Raw genomic sequence first — 23395 nt, 5'->3', positions numbered from 1 at the left:
TCTCATAGCTGTCTTACAGAGAAACAATTTACTAACAAAACTTGAGTTTCGCAAACAAAGATATGTAGGGACCACATCTGTACCTGTGTCCACAGCTCCACCAAAGACACGTCCTATTTGACTGGACAAGTACAGGATGAGGGCCTTACGATTAAGCAAACAATATATATGTTTTAAATTGCTGTTCCTTGACATTATAAATTATCTCTAACTTTTGATTTCTAAAACTGTATAGTACAAAAGTGTATTTCACTCTGTCTCATAAAATGAACATACTTGAAGTGCCAATGGTAGTGAGCAAATGAGTTTCATGCTACTTCAGAGTGTTTTTAACACTAATAAGGCAATTTGACACAAATGGTTCCTTTGGGACTAAGAAAGAACATATTATCCCTTCAAAATTGTGCTTTAAGTGCTAATAACCATAGGTAGTTGGCAAAGAACTGATAAGGCAACTGAAACTGAAAGACATCTCAGATCGAAGGCCTGTAGCTGAAAGGTAAGGTCCACAGAGACACCGAAGTGGGGGCAGGCGCACTGAAGCACATCTGTGGGGTTATGTGAGTCTTTGTAAATGAGCGACTGGCACATTTCCTCTGATAATCTGCTTCCACAGTTGTCATCTGTGGGTTCTTTGTCAAGCTGCCCCTGTGCTGACTGGACGTTCGAGGGAAGATACAGTGGCTGAGTGCATTTAAGTGGTAAAGAATGGAACTTCTAGCTACAGTGTCCTTAAGTTGCAAACATTGAAAATTTGTTCTTGCAGTGTATCTTCTGATGGAGCTGGACATTAGTGCTGTTTTTTGGTTCTGCATCCCCAGTTTCCTTTCTAATTTGGCCACTATTCTCAATCTGTTTGTGATATAAATTAGAACCTTTCCAGTAGCTAACAATTCTTTGTCTTCGCTTTGTATGTCTCCTCCTTTCTTAAACAAGTCCTTCTACTCTTACGGTTTATGAAAGACCTTCATGATGAAGTAAATGCAATATTTAAACATGAAGGTATGAAAAGGGGAATTATCCTATAAAGATAATCTATTTTGTCATCAAGGCCAGACTACAGTTGTCCGTTGATATTCAGAGGACTTATTCCAGGAGCTCCCCTCCCAATACCAAAACTCACAGATGCTTAATTTTTTTTAAATGGCATAGTACTTGCATATAACCTATGCATACTTTAAATCATCTCTAAATTACTTATAACACTTAATACAGTATAAATGCTCTATAGTTGTTAGAATGTATTGTTTAGGGGATGACAAAGTGTGTACACATCAGTACATATGCGACCATCTACCATCATTGAGCTAACTACGTAATATGTCTTTTTCTTCCATAGTTGGTTGAATCCTGCATGTGGGACCTGTGGATACAGAAGCCTGACTAATATGTCTTGTATCACATGCAGTACAAATTTGTTTATCTTGCTCTGTCTCTTCCCTGCCCACCACTTGGTTATCCACTAACTCACTTTTAACCCTTTGCACTCCGCTGTCCCCTCTCAGGGGACATTGGTAGCCAATGTCCAGAATGGTTCGGAGTGCAAAGGGATAATTATGCAAGCCTTGTAGTTCCCTGCCCATGGTTTGACATAGAATCCAGTCAGTGTACATTTCCAAGCTAAGTCTTTGTATGTCATAAAATATTCTATAAAATGATCCAGGGGCCAGGGAGTATTGCTTGCTTGGTGACAGAATTGATGACAGAGATTAGACTTCTAGTTAGTGGTGGGTCTGGCAGGTATCCCTGTTACACCCCTGGGAATCAAAGTATAATTGTTAAAATCAGAGGTAGCATTTCTGCCTGTTTACAAAGCCAAATACATATTTATCTCATTAAAGAGATCACAGGTCTTTTCCTGCCTTTCTTTAGATCTTAAGCACAAGAGTTAGGTCTTAAAGGATGTAATACACATAGCATTAAATAATTCCCTTTCCAGTTAGACTCAATGTGTACAAAACTTGATGAAACAGTAACTGTAGACTCAGTCCCACTTTTTCTCTAAGTTATGTCTTCAGGGAATGTTCAGTCTTTTGTTACACAATGATAAATTCTTATATACAATCTGTCTCACTAGTCAATAGAGAAAAGGGGTGTGCCCGTAGATCACCCCTCTGCATCTGTGAGATGGTAAAGCTTATCACACATTCAGCCCTGAACCCAGTTCTGCTTTCTACCTTGCTGAGGACTTCTATTTTCTTGTACAGGTATATCACTGGGCTTAATATGATGCAATAAACATGTCATGGCTTATGTAAATTTTACTCTATTAAGGTGCCTTATATAACAAGTCTGAGTCATTCAGTAACAGCTGTGGTTGGTTGTAACCCTGAGATTCACGGTAGTAAGTTTTGCTTTTTTCTACAAAAATATCTTAGGGACAGGGTTTTCTATCTGGGTTGCACTAATGTTTGATCACTTGTGTTAAGCAGTAGGAATTCTTGATACAAATGGCTTTGACATACTAGACCAGTAACTATTAATCACTATGGCTTGAGTGTCATTCCTTTCACAAGGACTCAAGAAAAATACTCTTCACACTTTGTATGTAAATGGAAAGAGGTGTCTTTAAAAAATAACCATTTGGAAACTTGAGCACTTTATTTCTTTGGTGATCTGCTACTAACCTTAGGAAGAAAATGCTATGACATTCAGCTGGTTACTCTGGTGCCACAGGACCTATGCTTAACCCCTTCAATGACTAAAAATCCAAGATCAAGCAGGTAGAAATTTCTGTTAAAGACATTTCTTCTGGGTGCTCCTACACACTCTTGATGTTATCAGACACTTGTTTACATCCAGGTAGTTTCTTATATTTATTCATTCCAGTTTTTGCTCTTGCGTCATGTATTTAAACTAGCACCAACTATATCCACAGGTCAAGAGAGTGTCACTGCCCACCAGCATCAAGCCCCTCACTCTCAATGTATGGAATGTCATAGTACTTGATGTTATTGCTTGCCCACTGCTCTATGGCTTCACTCAAGATTTTCTGGGAGAGGCGGTGTGCGAATTCGAAGATCACAACGTTGGACCCTGAGGGTTCCTTCACCACTTCTTTGATATCATCTGCAGAAGCCATCCTAGGTAGAACTCTCTCTTCTGACACAAAGCTTTCTTTACTTGTATGTCGCTTATCATTCTCAAATGTGGTAGGAAATGGGAAAGTTTGTTTTGATTTCACGCAGCCCATCTTATGAAGAGCCTCGGGTGACTATTTCAACAGCATCTTTGGTAAGCGATACGTTTGTCCACTTTATATTTACCACTGTTTTCCCTCTTCAGAAAGCAGTGTTTGTTTTCACCACTTGTCACATGTCCTGTTTATCTGTCAAGAGAAAGGAAGTTTCATTTTGAAATTACAGAATGCAAAACCCTATGATTTGGTAGCATGTAGAAAGTCTCCTTTACCTTACAGAAAGATGATAATCTCTCAACAAAAATGGTAAGTTGCAGAATAGGAAAACATTTTTTCAAGCTCTTGAAGTGTTTATAAAACCCAAAGTGGGAAATTTTGCTAGGTTTGATTTACTTATGTACACTACTGCTGTTTTTGTAAATGAAGTCTACTAGAACACAGCCATGATCATTTGCTTATGAATCATCTATGGCTACTTTCATGCTACAGGGGCAGGGCTGAGTAGTGGTAACTGTAATGCTTAAAAGATTTACTGTTCGGCTCTTGACAGAAAATATTTGCTGACCTTTGATCTATACTGTTAAGGAAAATACACATATTAAAACTTGCTCCAGTCTCAGATTTCATCCGTGAGCCTGCACATTTTGGGCTGCTATTAGAATCAGACTTCATTGCCAGGTTGTATTTATACAGGACTACAAAGGCTGCCATTCTGTGCAACGCTGAGATGTGCCACTGCCAACTGTAAACCAAAGTCACCTATTTTCTATTCTGAATGGATTTTTATTTATTTATGCATACAAGAACTGGGGTACAGGCCAGAGGTGTGAGGGATGGGGTGGTGAGAGACCGAGTGAGGAGGAGAACAGGTGGATCTACTGAAATACACTGCTGAGGGGAGCAGCGGGTGAGACAGGAGAGGTCTGCTGTGCCATGTGGGTGAGCTCCCTGGCCAGGGATCAAACTCATGCCATAGTGGCTGGCGATAGCTTGATAATGCTAACCCTTTAACCCCTGTGGATTTAATTAAAATAGATTTAAGTGGAATTTCTTCTGAATTGATGGATTTAAAATTAGGGTTAAAAAGCTACCTTGCCTAAATATTTCATTCTTACTCTTACCTTGGATAGTTAGTGGACTGTAATGCTTGTGATATGTCTTCTGAGCTTCCCAAAGAGGTACTGTCACTGAGTGAACTTCCATTAAGACTTAAGGGTAACTTAAACAATACAACTCTTTAAGTTCAGGCAAAGCCTATGAATGAGGCTATACAGCGCCTACTTGTATTGAGCCCAAAGACAGCTCTAAAAATTCGCATTATTGTTTTTTTTAATAGTTTAAAGAAGTCCAAAAGAGGTGACTGTTGTCGGGGTATTACTGCTATGCATTTTTCTCTATACCTTATACCCACACCACGTTTCCCCACTAACAAGGAGGGTGGGAGAAGGAAATCCAGCTTTCTGTTTTTGATGAAGTTTTCTATGCCCTGTTACACACTGCAGAAATGTATTTCAAAAAAGGAAGAAGGGATGTGTGTGACGTTTGTCTTGTTTACTAAACAGAAAATGTTTTTTGGTTTTGCATCTCTAACACATAATGCTTTAACTGGTATCTATTGGTATATTTACCCTCCTCCCCAAACAAATTTAAACCTAGACCATATGCATGTGTTAAGTGTTGTACAAACCAACAGCACAAGACTGTGTGTAATCCCTGAAAGAAGAGAAACACAGGATGGTAAATTCTACAATTGATCATCCTGAGATTCTGCCTGGGGTGATCTTCAATCATTATCATGGTGAAGTTGATCACCAAGCAGAGTGGAAGTTCTGCTAAGGTAAGAGGCAGAGATTGGGTTACTGAAGCAGCTAGAATATATAAGCATTCAAGAGAAAGGGCAGCCATGGGAAGAGAGGTAGAAATTTGCATGGGATCTACCTGCACAAAATAGCAGGTGCTGTGGAATCCTGGGAGTTCCACACCAAAGTGGAGAGACCTCACTGTACACTTGAAACTTTAAAAGGTTAGGAATTTAAGAAATAGGAGTGCAGAAACAACCACAGATGAACAAATGGGCCTTAGCGAATAGTCAAACAGTACCATTCTAAGGAAAACATAGTAGCCAACCCGAACCCATACATATAAATGTTGAAAACTGTCAAACTAGTAAGACCCAGATATTATGGCAAAGGAGCTAAGAGTCTTTGCACATGTGTGGAACTACACATCCACATGTGAAAAACCTATAGACACAGACCATACACCCTTTATAAAAATTGGATCATAGCCTTAAGTATAAAATATGAAACTAAAACTTCTAGAAGATAACATCCACAAGTTAAATCTAGATCTTGGATTTGGCATTGATCTTTCAGATATATCAAAAGTTTGATTCTTGAAAGAACTGATAATTTAAATCAAGCCATAGACTTGTTTTTTTTGGCAGTCCTACAAATCAAGAAGGTGAAAAAATGTTTAACATAGTAGGAAATTGTAAATTAAAACACCAGTGAAAGTCCAAAACATTGACAATACCAAATGCTAGTGAGGATGTGAAGTAACAACTCATTGCTGGTAAGAATGCAAATGGTACAGTTTATAATAATAAATTGAACATACTCTTAACCATACAGTCTGGTAACTGCCCAAATCAAGTGAAAAATTATCTAACGACCTACTGCATTGATGTTTATAACAACTTTATTCATAATTGTCCAGACTTAGAAGCAACCAAGATGTCCTTTAGTAGGTGAATGGATAAATGGTGGCAAATCAGATTGTGGAATGCATACTGTTAAGGAAGCCAATCTTTCCAACAACAGGGCGCTCTGGAAAAGGTAAAACTATGGAGACAGTGAAAGGCCCAGTGGTTAGAGAATGGAGGGTTAAATAAATTGAGCACAAAGTTTTTAGTAGAATGAAGCTAGTCTTTGACATGTATTCAGTATTATGGTATTACATTGTACATTTGTCAAAATCCACAGAATATACAACACTAAGAGTGAACCCTAATGCAAACAATGTACTTTGGGTGATAATGATTATTCACTGATTGGTACAAATGTACCAATCTGGAATGAGATGTTGGTAATGGGTGAGGCTATGTAATGGGGAAAGGGAGTAGGAGGTAACTATTCTACAAGCACGATTTTGCTGTGAACCTAAAACTCGTCTAAAAGAATGTCCAGGGCCTCCCCTGGTGGCGCAGGCAGTTAAGCGCAGCGCTATGAAGCAGACCTCTCCTGTCTCGCCCACAGCTCCCCTCAGCAGTGTATTTCGTCAGTCTGCCTGTTCTGTTCCCCGCTCTGTCTCTGGTGAATCCTCTCACCCTCCCGTGCATCTGGCCTGTACCCCGGTTCTTGTATAAATAAATCTTAAAAAAAAAATTAAAAATGTCCAACTATATGCAAACAAAAGATATTGAAAAATCTGGCTGTATGCATATGAGACAAAGCAGACTTCCAGACCAGAAGTATTGCTGGAAATAAAGGGGGACATTTTATGTGTATGTGATTAATAATAGGTTCAAAATATATGAAGGAAAAACTGACAAAGGGAGAGAAAGATGATTATTCTCAGTAACTGGTAGAATATCCAAAGGAAACACAAGAATTCAAATTTTGAGTACTATGATTCACCTTAACTGACATTTATAAAGCATATATACTCAACTATAGAATTCATTCTTACCAAGTTCATATATGAAGCATTCACCAAGATGGACTCCATGATGGTCTAATAGATTTCAAAAGTGTATGTTTTCCAGTTACAAGTAAATGATTTTTTAAAAATCCAAAAAAGGAACCCCCTTTTCTGCAAGGGGTTAAGTCTCAGCACTATCCAACTATCAGTAGCCACTGCAGCACAAGTTTGACCCCTGGCCAGGGAGCTAACCCACTAGCAGCAGACCTCTCCTCTCTCACCCACTGCTCCTCTCAGCAGTGTATTTCAGTCAGTCTGCCTTTTCTCCTCCACTCTGTCTCTAGTGAATCCTCTCACACCCTCTACCCCACACCTCTGTCCTACATCCCATCTCTTGTATGCATAAATATTTTTTAAAAATCCAGAAAAGCACCCAAATGTATAGAAACTGAACATCACATTTTAAAATAACCCATGGGGCAAAGGAAAACATTAAAAGTTTTGAAATGCATTATTGACAGATAAATTTATAAATTAAAAAAAAATTTGAAGATTTATTTATGCATATAAGAGATGGGGTCTAGACCCAGAGGTGGGGTGTGAGAGAAGTCACCAAAGACAGTGGGGCACAGAACAAGCAGATCTACTGAAACATGCCGCTGAGGGAAGCAGCGGGCAAGAAAGCAGTCTGCTGTGCCATATGGGGTCAGCTCCCTGGCAGGGGATTGAACTCATGTAGCAGTGGCTGGGGATAGCTTGATAGAGCTGACACTGAACCCCCTGGGAGGCCCTATAAATTTGAATTCTTGTAACAGAAAAAGTTTTAACTCAGTGATCTGATTTAAAGAAGCTAGGAAGGGAAAAGTATATGAAATCCAAAATAAGTAGAAGGAATAAAAAGGCTAGAAATTAATAAACAAATGAAAGAGAAAATGAAATCAATATTGATTCTTTAAAGGGTTGCATTAAGAAAAAAGGCTACACATTATTATAGTATTATTACCCACATTCAATACCATTAGTCAACAATACGGAAATCCTAGTCAGAGTAACAAAGGAAATAAACTGGGAAAGAAGTAAAACTGTCATTATTTGGATATGACAATATACATAGAAAATCGTAAATATTCCACTATTAGAAGCAAATTGTCAGGCAACAAAATCCATATACAAAAATTTGTTTCTATATGGAAGCAACAAAGTAGAAAGCAATAGTTCTTTAAGATTTGAGTGTAAATGGGATTAAGTAGTCAGGAATACTTTTTTTCATTGTATAGGAGGTAAACACACTTTAACAGTGTTAAAATAGAAGGAAAAAAGGGGGACACCCCCCCCCCATTGGCATAGTGGGTTGAGCACAACACTGTGAAGCTGCCCGCAGCCTCTGCAGTGCGGGTTCAATTCCCAGCTGGCTAGGGAGATGCAGAAATGGGATCAAGCAGTTAGGAATACACTTCAATTTTCATTGTATAGGAGGCAAACACACTTTAACACCGTGTTAAAATAGAAGGGAAAAGGGGGACCCCCCCAGTGGCGCAGAGGGCTCGGCGCAGCGCAGCGCTGTGAAGCTGTCCGCAGCCTCCACAGCGTGGGCTCGAGTCCCAGATTGATTCCCAGATTCCCAGCTGGCCAGGGAGATGGGATTAAGTAGCCAGGTATTTTTCATTGCATAGGAGGTCAACACACTTTAACAGTGTTAAAACAGGAAGAAAAAAGGGGGACCCCCGCAGTGGCGCAGTGGGCTGAGCGCAGCGCCGTGAAGCCATCCGCAGCCCCCGCAGCGCGGGTTCGAATCCCGGATTCCCCGCTCGAAGCCCACATTCCCAGCTGGCCAGGCTAGCTAGGGAGATGGGATTGAGTAGCCAGGAATTTTTCATTGCATAGGCGGTAAACACACCTTAACAGTGTTAAAACATAAGGCAAAAGGGGGACCCCCCCAGTGGTGCAGCGGGCTGAGCGCAGCACCAAAGCCATCCACAGCCCCCGCAGCGCAGGATCGATTCCCACCCAGATTGCCAGCCAGCCAGGGAGATGGGATTGAGCTATTCCTCCCATGCAGGAATATTTTTCATTGCATAGGAGGTAAACACACCCTAAGTGTCAATTAACAGCGTTAAACAGAAGGCAAAAGGGGGAACCCTCCCCAGTGGCAGTGGGCTGAGCGCAGCCCCGTGAAGCTGTCCGCAACCCCCACAGCACAGGCTTGATTCCCAGCTGGCCGGGGAGATGCCCACATGGCGGGCAGACCTCCCCCGCCTCGCTCTCCGCCTCCCTCAACAGCATCCTCGGCCCATTGCCTGCTCTGTTCCCCGCTGTCTCGTGAATCTTCTCACCCTCCCACACCTCTAGCCTATACCCCAGTTTTTGTATAGATAAAATCTTTTTGGAAAAGGAAAGAAAAGATAATCCACGCCCATTGGCTGGAAGAATTAGCATTGTTAAAAATGGCCATTTTACCCAAAGCAACACACATTTGATGTGATGCTCATCAAAACCCCACTGACATTTTTCAAGGAAACAGAACAAAGTACTGAAATTTGTATGGAATCACAAGACAAGAGATAGCCAAAATAATCAGAAAAAAGCAATGGGGCTATCATGTTGGACTTTAAACCATACTACAAAGTAGTAGTAAAAGTGTAGTACTGGAACGAAAATAAGACACAAATCAATGGAACAGAATTAGAGACCCAGAAATGAACCCACATATGCTATATGCAGAAAAAACTAGACAACTGTCTCACACTGTACACCAAACTTAATTCAAAATGGATTAAAAATTTGTAAGACCTGAACCCATAAAATAGGCAGTACATTCCAGTGATCTTAGAAATGTCTTTTGGGACTCAAAGTCCAACAGCAAGGCAAACAAGCGAAAGGATATACATTAAAATAAAAAGCACAGCAAAACAAACTGTCAGCAAAATGAAAAGAGATCTTACCATATGGAAAAAAATTAGCACATCATAACTGACAAGGGGTTCATATCTGATTTATTAAGAATTCATATGACACAAAAACCTCAGTCAAAACACGAACAGAAGGCTGAATAGTCTCCAACAAGCACATGAAAAATGCTCTCTTCATCACTTATTATCAGGGACAGGCATATCAAAACCACAATGAGTTATCACCTCATAGCTGTGACAGTAGCCTATTATCCAAAAGACCACAAATAACATGTGTTGACAGGGAGGGGTGTCAGTACCGTTGGGAGCAATGTAAAATTGATGTAGCCTCTATGGAAAACAGTTTGAAGGTGCCTCAAAAAATAAAATTAACACATGATCTAACAATTCTACTTTAGGTACTATGAAAAGAATATTAAAACACTAATTTGAAAAGGTATCTTTGTATGTATCAAAGGAGTGCATATATGTTCACTGCATATTATTTACAGCAGCCGTGATATGAAACCATCTAAGTATCAAATGCCAGATGACTAAAGATATGGTATGTATACACCATGGAATACTACTCAACTCTTAAAGATGAAATCTTGTCACTTGCAACATGCATGGCATTTGAGGTGATGAGGCTAAAGTGGAGGTAATTCAGAAGCAGAAAGACAAATACTGATTTCACTCATGTATGGAATATAAAGAAAGCAAAGGAGAAGACAACTGAGATTACTAAACTAGAAGGGTTTGGAGCAAAGGGGAGGGGTGTCCCAATGACCGTGGTGAGGGGTTTACTGATATATTGGTGGTGGATATGGTATGATTAGATACTTTATGTTGAAGAGGTGTGAACTTGAAAATATATATAGTGATGTAGACTAATGGTAAACATTCTAGTAAAAAAAAATTTTTTAAGGACATTACTACAGGGCTCCCTGGTGGCACAGGGGTAAAGTCTCAGCGCTATCCAGCTGTCACCAGCCACTGCAGTGGGTGTTCGATCCCTGGCCAGGGAGCTGACCCACATGGCACAGCAGACCTCTCCTGTCTTGCCCGCTGCTCCCCTCAGCATTGTGTTCAGTAGGCCTGCCTGTTCTGCTCCCCACTCTGTCTCTAGTGAATCCTCTCACCCCTGCACTTCCGGCCTAGAATCCAGTTCTAATATGTATAAATAAAAAAATCTTAAAAAAAAATAAAGGACTTAATACAGATCCTAAATACATTAAAATACTAACAAGGGAATATTAAAAATATCTTTTGTGCCAATACTAAATTACCGAAAGTGTTGTAAGAGAAAACGGAGTCTGATAGTCCAATATCAAAGAAATCAAATTTGTAAATTAAACCCCCCCACACCCTACCCCCCACCCCCACCAAAAAACTCCCAGGCACAAATGACTACACTAGAACTATAAATTCCATCAAACACCTCAGGAAGAAATAATAACCTTACCAACTCCAGAAAAATAGAGAAGGGGAAACACTTCCAAATTCATTTTCTGTATGAGGTCTAGATTACTTTGTTAACCACAGCAAGACAATTCAAGAAAACTCTAAGCCAGTATTCCTCAGGCCCCCAGAACCAGGTAACATTTTTGTAAGTGGCAAACTGAATTATTTGTAAATTGGATAATACACCATGACCACGTGGGGTGTATGCCAGGAATTCAAGACATGCAGCATAAAATTCAAAAGTCAATAAATAGGGTTAATTATATTAACATAAAAGGAAAAACCTAGATGATCATCTCAATAGATGCAGAAAAGCACTTGATAAAACCACGATAAAAATCCTCAAACTAGCAATAGGAGGAACTCCTTCAAGCCTGGGTTAAACAATGGTGAAAGACAACACTTTCTCCCCGTAACAGGAACACAGCAATTGTACATTCCATTTCTATTAGTACCGTACTGGAGGGAGGGAAGAAATACAAAGCGTAAAAACTGACAGGAAGATAAAGAAGATTGCCTCTGTTTGGAGATGACATGATTATATGTAGAAAATCCTAAAGCTTATGTAAAAATTTACTGAAATAGGATTAGCAAGGTCTCAGAATGAAATTGATCTGTAAAAAGTAATAGTTGTTTTTTATATATCACTTAGTTGAAATTAACCTCAATTGCAGTTGCATAAAAAATATGATTACTTAGGGATTTTATGTTGTATATGTAGTACATATGCATAAAAGATACAAACCGTTACTGAGAAAATGTAAAAAACCTATATAGAAGATTATATTGTCAAGTCTCCACAAATAAATTTAACCAGTAACTGATCTAGGATAAGTACCAAACTCAAAAGAGTAACAAGCCCACCAATTTAAAAAATGGATAAAGGATTCGTTTAGACATTTCACCTAAGACCACTAATGCATGGCAAGTAAGTACATAAAAATAAACATTCAACATCATTAGAACTGCTAGAGAAATGGAACCATGGTAGGTAACACACCTATTAGAATGGGTAAAGAAAAAAATAGAGTGCCAAATGCAGAGCAGCTAGAAATTCCATACACTGCTACCGGGAGTACAAAACGGCACAGCCACCCTGGGAAAGAGTTTAGCAGTTTCTTATAAAGTTGGAATATCCACTTACCACATGACCCAGCAGTCCCACTGCTAGGTTACTTTAGTAATTTCATTACTAAAGAAATGAAATTTATATTCACATAAAAAACTTCACAGATGTATATTGCAGCTTATTCATAATTGCCAAAAGTTGAAAACAAAGATTCTGATAACCAATATGGCTAACCCAAATGCATTATGCTAACTGAAAGATGCTAGTCTTAAAAGGTTACACATTGCATGGTTCTATGTATGTGATGTTCTGAAGAAGGTGAAACTATAGGGACAGACAACAAATGTACTTACCATGAGTTATAAGCCAGGAGGAGATAGTAGCCACAAAAGAGCAGCAGGAACTTTTTTGGGTGATAAAACTGTTGTATATACTCATTGTGGTGGTGGTGACTCTGTGAATCTACATATACATTAAAACTCATAGAACTGTTCAATGTAAAATCAGTTTTACTGTGTGTAAATTTAAAAGGTATTTTCAAAATCACATGCAATAATACCATTACACACCCAGTAGGATTGCTAAAATTTGAAAGCTGAACAATGTCTAGTGTTGGTGAGTATGTGGACTGCTGGTGGGAGCAGAAAAGAGTACAAGTACTTAAAAAACTGGTAGTTTCTTACAAAGTTAACTAGGCACTTGCCCAATGAACCAGTCATTTCACTTCTATGATAAATGAAAACTTAGCCATACCCTTAGCAGATTTCACAATGGCCAAAGCTGGAAACAACCCATGTCCATTGAGTATTCCAGAAGATGGGATACTCTGACAATAAAAAATGAACTACTGATACGCGCAACAACATGGTGAACCTCAGAAATATATTGAGCAAATACAAAAGACTTCTGTGAATTTTATGAATGGACAATATTAATGCCATGAATAGAAATCATAACATGGTTCTTTTGGAGGGGTGGTAAGAGCTGCTGGAAGAGCACAAACTTTTCAGGCAAAGGAAATGTTCTCTATCTTGATTGAATGTTGACTGCTTGGGTGTTTGCATTTGTCAAAACTTGTCATACTGCACCTTTAACATCTGCATATTTCACTATAATTTTTACTTCAATAAAGTATACAAAAGTTTTTTTTTTTTTTTAGAACATTCTGGAAGACTGGTTATGTATACCTGAAAAAGACTACCTACTTGAATCAGTCACATCAAGTTTTAAAATTCTATTTAAAGCCTAAAAGTCCAGCTCTTAAAATGCTCGGGAGCACACAGAGCAGCATGTGGTGCTGTCAGATCCTGTGATAGGCCTCCTGATTTTTTTGTTCTTACACTGTCCTGAAATCAGTCCAAATTTAGTGGTTATGTACTTCTGGCCCTACAGAAGAGCAAGATGTCTCTATCCACAATTGACAGCTTTTTCTTACTTCCTCTGAGAACTTATACTTTGATTTGGAATCATGGCAAAAAAGAAATCAATTTGGAAAGTGAATACAAGATTATTTTGTCCTTATGTTCCTGAACTTGGGGGGCGGGGTGGAAGGGGCAGGATGCATAACTCCCAAAGAACTCAGTAGTGATACTCCATCCTCCACATTTTCTTTAGTCTGAGGTCATCTCTAGTCTGTAGGAACTCAGAATACCTAGATAGTAAAATTTTTATGCTTTCTAACCTTCAGCTGGTTTACTCATAGTGCTTCTGTAGTTGTTCATCACGTTAGTGTACTGAGTGATAGTTAGCATCTCCTTCCTCCCAACTAATGGCTGAAGTAGACACATGGGCCTGGCTGTCTGCACCAGCAGAGGAAACTAACCAAGGAGATCACAGGGCAAGTAAGCATGGAGCTCCCAGTCCTTATTCCAGGCTTTTGGAGTAGGAGCCTGGAAACTATAAAAATCCTAACATGGTTGATACTTGATCCAATCACAGCTTATTTTAAGTGGTAAACATCCTTCCCCTTTGGAATTTATAGAACTTCCTCTAATTCTGACTTTGAATTCTCATCAGTGAAGACTAATACAGTTCTTTCTCAGGATCTCTTGTAACTCTGCTGACTGTCCAGCCTTCACCTGGTCTCCCGCAGCAGATTCTTTATGGCTCAGAATTTCCCAAGCTCCCAAGCAGACCCTACCCTGAGTACCTGCCAACTCGCCTTCCAGTCCTAGCTTGGGTGGAAGACACACAATCATGTCACCAGCTGATCAGTTGGTCCAGTAGCGGAATTGCTTATCCCATGCTCAGAGGAGATGCACTTGCCCTGACAGAACAGGACTGGTAAACTGCTCCACATTTTTGTTGATCAGATTTTAGTTCTGTGCTTTCTATCCCATAATAACCTCTTGAGATTTAGCATGAGTAAAGAAGTACAATCCTTAAAGGAAAATCAGAGCCAAAATGAAAGCATTTATGCTGCTACTGTTCTTAGTAACTATTTGAATATTTGATAGGTATCTTAAAAGGCAACTGCAATCCCAACCATTATACCACTGAAGAATAAATAAGCTTTGCATAATTTGTGTCCCTCTTAAGATCACTGATTCATAATGAGGAACAAATTTTTAGTAACATTAGCTATTAATGCTTAAGTCAATAGGTTAGCAGATTATCATTGGCTTTCTTAGAGTAGAACTTATGACTAGTTGTCCTGAGACAATTCTTCAACTGCATGATTCATCTGTCAAGGTGGAAGTGACAATGTCCATGAGTTGAGACAGAAAAAATATTTGATATTAACCAAGAAAAGTACTTTGACTCTTGTCATTTTTAGTTGGCTGATTACAAGAATTTAAATTTTTAAAAGCACATTTTTCAAAAATACTGAAAATCAGGTTTTTTTGTATTTTAGGATATAATTTTAAAAATACACTAAGAGTTATCAGTGAGAACTTTCCTTACTTTGTCAGGTTTTATTGAGTTTCTATTTATATTTAGAACTAATGTCCATCGATGTAACTGCCTTCAAAATTAAAAGAATATAATTGAAGACAGTGACTGGGAGTGAGATGACAAGTTATTCTGGCTACAAGCTGTGCAATGCCCTGAGAGACTCCTTTGTTTTATTCTTGCCCTAAGGGTAAAGTGACCAATGTTCATACTGTTTCCAGCCCCAAACAATAAAATCTAAGGGTACATTTATTTCCTCCTGCCACTTCCCCTTTTCCCAGTGCATGCACATGCACACACACACATGCACACACACACACCATAGTCATGTGAAGAAAAGAAAGCCCCTTTAACTTGTTTCCCTCAATATTACTTTGAAAGGTCCACCTTATATAAACTCAGGACACAGCGCTGGTACGTCCTCATGGATGGGTAATGCAACTACTAGGTCTTCTACTGGGCCTTCAAACACAGGATGCTCCCCGCAGCCCGTTGTTACTGTTCATTCGGAGCTGTTGGCCTCCACCCCGGTGCGGTGTCATCAGACTGGGCCTGAGGAGTAAGCTCCTTGGGAACATGCCAGGTAGGGTGGCACATACGCCAAAAAAAATGCCGTAACTTAAATATGAGTTTGATTCTAGCCAAAGCAAAACAAAAAAAAAAAAAACAAACACAAAAACTAACTTCTAAAATCTGTTCTAGAAATGAAGAGCCCACTAAAACCTGAAAGTTGATCTTCAACACTAGATGACACAGATGGCTTATTATATTGTATTATTTCATGTCTTACTCTGAACCTTTAAACAGACTTCTAAGATGTTTGCTATCTGAAATTATAAAAGTCCCTAGCCCCGAATTAATGCAAATCTCTGTAATGAAAACCACATGCTATTCTTTAAAAAAAACCAAAAACCTTATAGGTATGTATATATAGTATCTTTTGAATTCTGATGTCGCTGCAGCTAATAAAAAATGTCAGTTCATTTAAAAATAAAACTTCCTGGGCCTCCCCTGGTGGCACAAGCTATTGAGCGCAGTGCTATGAGGCTATCCACAGCCTCTGCAATGCGGGTTCGATCCCAGCCAGCCGGCGAGAATCCCACATGGCGCAGCAGACCTCTCCTGTCTCACCCACCGCTCCCCTAGGCAGTGCTCTCGGTCTGTCTGCCTGTTCTGTTCCCCACTCTGTCTCTGGTGAATCCTCTCACCTTTCCGTGCCTCTGGCCTGTACCCCGGTTCCTATATGCATGAATAAATAAATCTTTAAAAAAAATACAACTTCCTAATAGCATGTTGGTCATTACTTGTTCTCTAATAATAGGTACAGAGTCTACTTTCTTGCAGGGCTCTGATGACTGGATGACAGAGGTCTTCTGTACTGGGCGTACTGAGAATCTCCGAGTTAGACTTACTAAATTCTTAACAGGGTCAAATGGTACCAGTTAAAGTAGCAAACAGAAAAGAACTCAAATTTAATATTCTCACCAAAAAGTAAAAGCTTGAAAATACAATAAATATGACTGGTCTGAAGGTCTCCTAAACAGCACTACTGTACAGTCTTTGGAAACTGATTTCATCCTCTGTGCACAGAACACATACAGCGTGCAGCTGCTCACAACCCAGCCGTCCAGAACGACTCCTCATGAAGTCACAGTTGGGCCAAATTTTCTCAATAGAGGTAGAGAAAATAACATTGTTAAGTGAAAGGACAATGTTCCAGATTCTAATAAACCAGAGTAGAGCTGTGTGTTCTGACTTCATCTGTGACTAGGAAATTATCTTAGATGCTCCTCATAAAAATTAAGTGAGCTTTATGGAAACATCTGCAACTATCTTGACCATTGAAAGGTGTTTGGTATTTCCTTCTCCGGGATTACCCTCTAAACTTACTAATCGAGTTGATTATTTTAAAGTGCTTTAATTATATAATTATTATAAGCTTATCATTAAGAATTCTAGTTTGAATTATAATGTAATAATGTCAACATTTAGTATTTTGAACAGAATCAGGTGATAGATCTAAGTCAGTTGTTAATGCCTCATCTCAGTTACCAGGTCCTCCAGGTGAAGATGAACAAGCATTTCCCTCGGCCTTCAGGGCTTTATTCGGGGACCATGTCTGGCTTCACCTGATCACTGTTTATGAATACTGAACTTCAGATTGTAGTTACTCCTCAGCACTATACTGTAAGTCCTTGCAGTAAATGAAGAGCAGTTTCTGAACCAACTAGTTGGGTGGGGAAAACTAGTTGAAGAAAACCTGATTTAGAACATTGTAGGGTAAGGTAAAAAGTATCAGCCTTTTCTGCCCTCCCGCCATCAGGATAGATGATGGATCTGCGGTCCTGAATGCATGCCCGATGGCGGGCACCTGGAGTGGAGTGTGGGCATAGGTAGATGGGATTCACCTGGGCTAAGACTGGGCTTTTAAGGGCGGCGTCACGGGGACGCCAGCAGAAGCTTAGAAGAGAAGCAGCAGAAGCTTAGAAGAGAAGCAGCAGAACCACGAGAGCAGCAGAGATAACCAGAAAGAGTAAAGACTTGCTGGGGGCTGGGGGGGCTGGGAGGCCTGCCAGCCTCCCGGCCCCCCAGTACCCCTGCCTGCTGTGTGCCTGGTAAATCCCAATAAAAGCCTGAAAAGTCACTGAAGGCTCCAGGACTCTCTCTTCTCCTTACCCCGTCTGCTCGGGTCCTAGAGATCTTGCTCCATGTCCTCCTGCCCTTACAAACATGAAAGTTTATAAAACATGTAAACCTGACACTCGTTTCTTGGTCATGTCCTGTCCTAGTCACATGATACATCTACATTCCTAGTACATAAATTAAGCTTAAGCTCCCTAAAATTCTGAAGCCAGAATTTTAGCAACTGTTGGGGGGGAGGGTGAGGGGTAGTGTGAAAGGGGAGAGAACTAGGTAGCAATATCAGAATTTTGTCTTTAGTTTGTTACAGCTGGGCTGTTCTTCAGATCTGGTAGTTGAAACTAGCAATCTGAACTTGAAATCAGCATGGAATCAAAATAAATACAAAAGTACTCAGTTCTCAACTCACTGCATCCTTATATGCTAAGCCAAAATTTACTTCAGTCTCCTATCTCGCATTTATAAAATGCTTTTTCTCTTAAAAGGGCTTTCTTACCATTTTTTTTTAAACAGAAAGGAATTACTTTTCCTCACTTTACAAAATACATTGATGTGTAACTTAAGTAAGTTAAATATCCTGCCAGAGGAAGCATGTGGCTTTGATAACATTGTATCAGAGACCAATGGCACTGCCTGTTCTAAAACCCACATGTTCTGGTTCTGGTTCCAGAGATCTTGCTGCTTTGTCACAGTGCTTCCCTTTCAGCTTGCATGACATGTGTTAATTCAAATAAATGACCTAATTATGGAACAATTTATTTTATAAATTATGGAACAATATTATTTTATGCAAAAGTATTGTTAACCTGTGAGAATGACCTATCTACAGCAGGGAGACCAGAAACGTGTAGTTGAGGATGTGGAAAAAAGCAGCCCTCCTACACTGTTGTGGGAATGTAGACTAGTCCAGGTCTATGGAAAACAACGCGGAGATTTCTCAAAATATTCAAACTATGTCTACCAAGTGATCCAGCAATTCACTCCTAGGCATCTACTCCCATAATGCAAATTCTAATTCAAAGGGATATATGCACTCCTATGTTCAAGGAAGCACTACTTACAAAAGCCAAGATAAGGGGGGTGCTCCCTGGTGGCGCAACGGGTTAAGTCTCAGTATTACGAAGCTATCGGCAGCCACGACAGCACAAGCTAGAACCCTCGACAGGGAGCTACCCACATGGCACAGCAGACCTCTCCTGACTGCTCCCCTCGGCAGTGTATTTCAGTCAATCTGCCTGTCTCTCTCCCCACTCTGTCTCTGGTGAATCCTCTCACTGTGCCCCACCCACCCCCTGCACCTCTGGCCTACACCCCAGCTCTTGTATGCATAAATAAATCTTAAAAAAAAAAAAGCCAAGATAAAAACACAACTTAAGTGTCCATCTACAGATGAGTAGATTAAGATGTTTATATACACAGTGGGTTACTATTCAGCTATTAAAATATAACCTGCCATTTGCAACAACATAGATGGAACTAGAGGGAATTATGTTAAGCAAAATAATTCAGAAGGAGAAAGACAAATAGTGGATGATTTCACTCATGTGGAAAATAAAAAACAAAGTAAAGGAATAGACAAACACAAAACAAACCCTTGAAATCTGACAGCTGAACTGAGGCTACCAAAAAGGGAGTATGGGGGCATAAAAACTAAAAAGGGGAACAGGCTCAGTCGACTCTGGTGAAAGATTACTGGTACGTTAGTGCTGAGTACAGTGTGAGAACACACTTTGTAGAGGTGTGAACCTATACCCTGAAACACGTCATAAATCAATGGTAGCTTAATAAACAATTTAAAAATAAAAATGAGATTTTTAAAAAAGAACTGTGTTAAATGGGTGGAATGCAATGAGCACTCTCAAGCACAGGTGTTAACATGTAAATTGGTTCAAACATAGTAATTCATGTGACGCTCTAACCCCACCTTCTAGGAATCTACCCTAAAGAAAAGCTCAAAGCTGCTGACAAACATTAAAATTTTCATAAACTTCTCTTTACAATAAGAGAAACTGAAAAAAACCTACATATCCAACAACAGAGATTTGTTATATGTCTATATCCTGGAATATTATGGAACTGTTAAATAATTATGGTAGATGACATCTTAAGTGGCCTTCAATAATCCCTGCCTCCTGGAGTTCCAGCCCTTGTTTAATCCCTTCCCCTTAAGTAGGATTAAGAGAATAAAGCAAAAGTGATGGGATGTCACTTTCAAAATGAAGTTTCAGAGACCATGACTTCTGCACTGCTGCCGTACGCAGAGGCCCGTGAGGCAAGGAACTGAGAGCTCTCTGAACAGTGTGCAAGGAACTGGACTGTCCCCCAGTAAAGTGTTCAGATAAGACCACAGCCCCAACTGACAGCTTGAGTGGGAGAGGCCTTGAGCAGAGGCATTCAGCTAAACTGTGCCCAGATTCCTCATCCAAAGGGATTACGTATTCAATACATTTGTTATTTTAAGCCACTAAATTATGTAGTTCATAATACAAAAATGTTTTAAAAGAATGTTAGTAAAAAGAATATTTACTGGCCTCCCTGGTGGCGCAGCGGGTTGAGCGCAGTGCTGTGGGACTGGCCACAGCCTCTGCAGTGTGGGTTTGATTCCCGGCCGGCTGGCGAGATACACACATGGCGCGGCAGACCTCTCCCGCCTCGCCCGCTGCTCCCCCCAGCAGTGTTTCTGGTCCGTCTGCCAGTTCTGCTCCCCGCTCTGTTTCTGGTGAATTCTCTCACCCTCCCACGCCTCTGGCCTGTACCCCAGTTCTTGTATAAATAAATAAATCTTAAAAAAAAGAATATTTACTAACATGAGGAAATGCTCATGTTTTTAAATCACTGATCAAATGGTTTAGCCATAGCAAAGAAAAAAAAAAATCACACCTTTAATAAAAGCTTTGCTTAAAGACATGTATTATACTCACACATGAACAATTCCCCACAAAACTTGAAATATTTTCAAGACCGTTATGTCTTCCTTGTAATATTATGTAATATAATTTAGAATGAAATTATCATTAGCTAAAGAAGTGATACCAAACACTGAAAATACTACAATCTTCCTCCTATAGTAGAAAAATTTAAAGAAGATTCATCCAAGTTTTTACAGCAGATAATGTTAATTTTTAAAAGCAGAAAACTATAATATACATGTAATGATTCCATTTTTAAATATATATAATAGAAAATTAATTATCAAAAAATAATAACTCGATGCAATATATTTCTCCTGCTTCAAACCCAGATTTAATGCTAACCCATTTTGTGAGGAGACAAAATAGCACAGCACCAGCTATCACCATCAATTAGCAAATAAAAATGGTCAAACAGGACTATGTCCAATTGGACTATATATCTTTGGAAAAAAAAAAAACAAAAAACAACAAGAAGCTGCTGCTATCCTGAGTCAAGTGAGAGGGTTAAACTAACACAGGATTCTGTCAGAATAAGTCTGTGAGGGGACATGGCTGAAGGCCTCCCTCCATGGCCCTGGTTCCAAAAGATCAGGTTTACACAGATGGCCTGTCTTCCATAAACTCACTATTTACCACCTGTGATTTACCTAAATCATCCTGAATCTTACATTTGAGCCTTTGCCAACTTTGAGGGCAGTTTATGATGTTGTTTTTAAACATGCTAAGCATAGAATGCTTTTTACTAATTCTAAAGTTAGTAGGAAAGGCAAAGGTTTAGATTTTCGGACTTGATAAATTCAGTGTTTGCCAAGGCGTTTCTGACGAGTGTAGATTGGTAGTTCATCCAAAACTCTGACCAAGGCTCTTTTAAAAAATGACACCTTGATTTAAAACATCACATTTCAAAGGCTCCACTAAGCATAATGACTTTATATTCAAAAGCAGTGTATAAGATTGCTTTACTTCTCACAGGCTTTTCTGTAAGTTTCACTGAGCCTAAAGAGAGAAAAATATCATCTACAACAAATTTGTCATTTAGAGGTGAGAAAGTCAGAAAAACCAATAGATTCTGCTCAGAGTTCTTAAATGGCTTCTGACTAGGTAAGTGGTGCGCTCTAATCACCAATGGGACCACAGGCATTTTACTTTGCTTCCCTGAGACTGTTTCCTTGTGCCCCAAATTCCTCCATGAATAAAAATAAAGAGAAACAGAGCACATGGAAATGTAACTGCTATTCTGCTACAATCATTAAAGGAGTACATTACTAAAGCTGATAATGAAGTAGGGAAGAAGGAAGAAAAAACTCAGAAGAGCTGATATCTAAGGTTATGCATACATCCTGGATTTGAATTCTCCATTCCCCCACACAAAAGTCCAACCCTATCTACCGACAGTCCAATCTCAAAATCTTTCTCAAAGGTAAAAATCATATACTCCAAAACGTGACCCTTAAAAAGTTGTAGATCCTTGTGTAATGACATTAAAATATGAATGCATTTCCTATTCCATTGGAATGAATGGTGTATTTGTCAATATCCCAAGCCTATGAGTCTGCATTACTCAAGTCTGAACTTTAATAGGTAGTTTCTAATTCTAATTTCTGATTTTTAATAGGTAATTTCTAATTCTGATTGGTGCAAAATAGTACCTCATCACTCTAGACGATCAAGTTCTCTTAACTGACATTTTCTGAGCCATTAAATGTTCTTTACCTTAAGTATCTTTAAAGAATTTAAAGGGGATCAGTTTGCACCCCAAATGTGCCACATTGTCATAAGGATTGTTGTGAGCTAAAGGCAATTAGTCTCCCCTCTTGCTCCAAAAGTATATGTTACGCTTTGAAAAAGCGTCTCTCCCCATTTCAGGAAAAGAACACCTGAAACAACTCAACGCTGGAGACTACTCTTATCTGCATAACAAGCCTTGTTTATCATAATTTCCTGGTCACCTTTCCGTAAAGTACCCCCACCTGAGCCCCAGCCTCCTTTTCTAGGTTTGTCTAGAGGTTTGTCTAACCTCTTCTCCAAATTTCCTCCCCATTTGTTATGATGGCATGTAAACCTCCGAGTCTAACCATTTCCTTGAATCACTTTCTTTGTGTACACAGAAACAACTACACTTTTTTGTTTTCTCTTATTAACTTACTATCAGTTTGATTTGCAGGCCCAGCCAATGAACTTAAAGAGGGTAGTTTTTTTTTTTCCTTCCTTATAAATTCAAGATTAGTCTCTTTATTATGTAGGGAAACCACTTCAAGTATTTTAGAACAAGTAGGAGGCATAAATAATAAATGAAAAGAGTGTTAAGTGCTATGCATTAAATTATATTCCAGGCAGTAATATATATATAATATATATATGTCTCAATACTTAAAGAAACCATTATTCTTATGTGGAGACATGGGAAAACAGTGTCCAAATACACCAACTCTGGGTCAAAGAACCAAGAATTCAGAAAGTCTTAGCTTTTTTTAAAGCCTAATCATTCTTTCATGATCCATATACCACACTCCTCAGTAGCACAGATCTGTTCTCTGGGACTCACGGTATATCAGGGGGTTGGGGAAAGAAATATATTTAATTTTTAAACATTTTTTAAAACCCTGAATTGGATTTGCTGGGTTTAATTTCTCACTACTCCAAGGAAATTTCCAGTCCCATCAAGCCATTATCCTTACCGCACACTCCAGGCTCATTTTCTTCTGTCAATTTTCCTTTGTTAAAATAGCCCCCTCCTGTCCCTTTATCT

General features: G+C 39.3%; 1 protein-coding gene across 5 annotated transcripts in view; it reads right to left on the bottom strand.

Moving 5' to 3' along the window:
- Positions 1-23395, bottom strand: part of CUNH2orf88 (chromosome unknown C2orf88 homolog) — a 45778-nt gene continuing 22383 nt past the window's right edge. For all 5 annotated transcript variants that reach the window (XM_037523708.2, XM_037523706.2, XM_037523705.2 and 2 more), the window contains one exon: positions 1-3328. In XM_037523708.2, coding sequence (XP_037379605.1) covers positions 2891-3193 — 303 coding nt within the window. In that variant the 5' untranslated portion in view covers positions 3194-3328 and the 3' untranslated portion in view covers positions 1-2890. The remainder of the gene's footprint in view (positions 3329-23395) is intronic.

Source organism: Talpa occidentalis, unplaced genomic scaffold (assembly GCF_014898055.3).
Source record: "Talpa occidentalis isolate TD23 unplaced genomic scaffold, MPIMG_talOcc4v2.1 talOcc4.3, whole genome shotgun sequence".
Lineage (NCBI taxonomy): Eukaryota > Metazoa > Chordata > Mammalia > Eulipotyphla > Talpidae > Talpa > Talpa occidentalis.
Note: the sequence above shows the minus strand (reverse complement) of the source record. Positions and strands in the feature narration are given on the sequence as shown.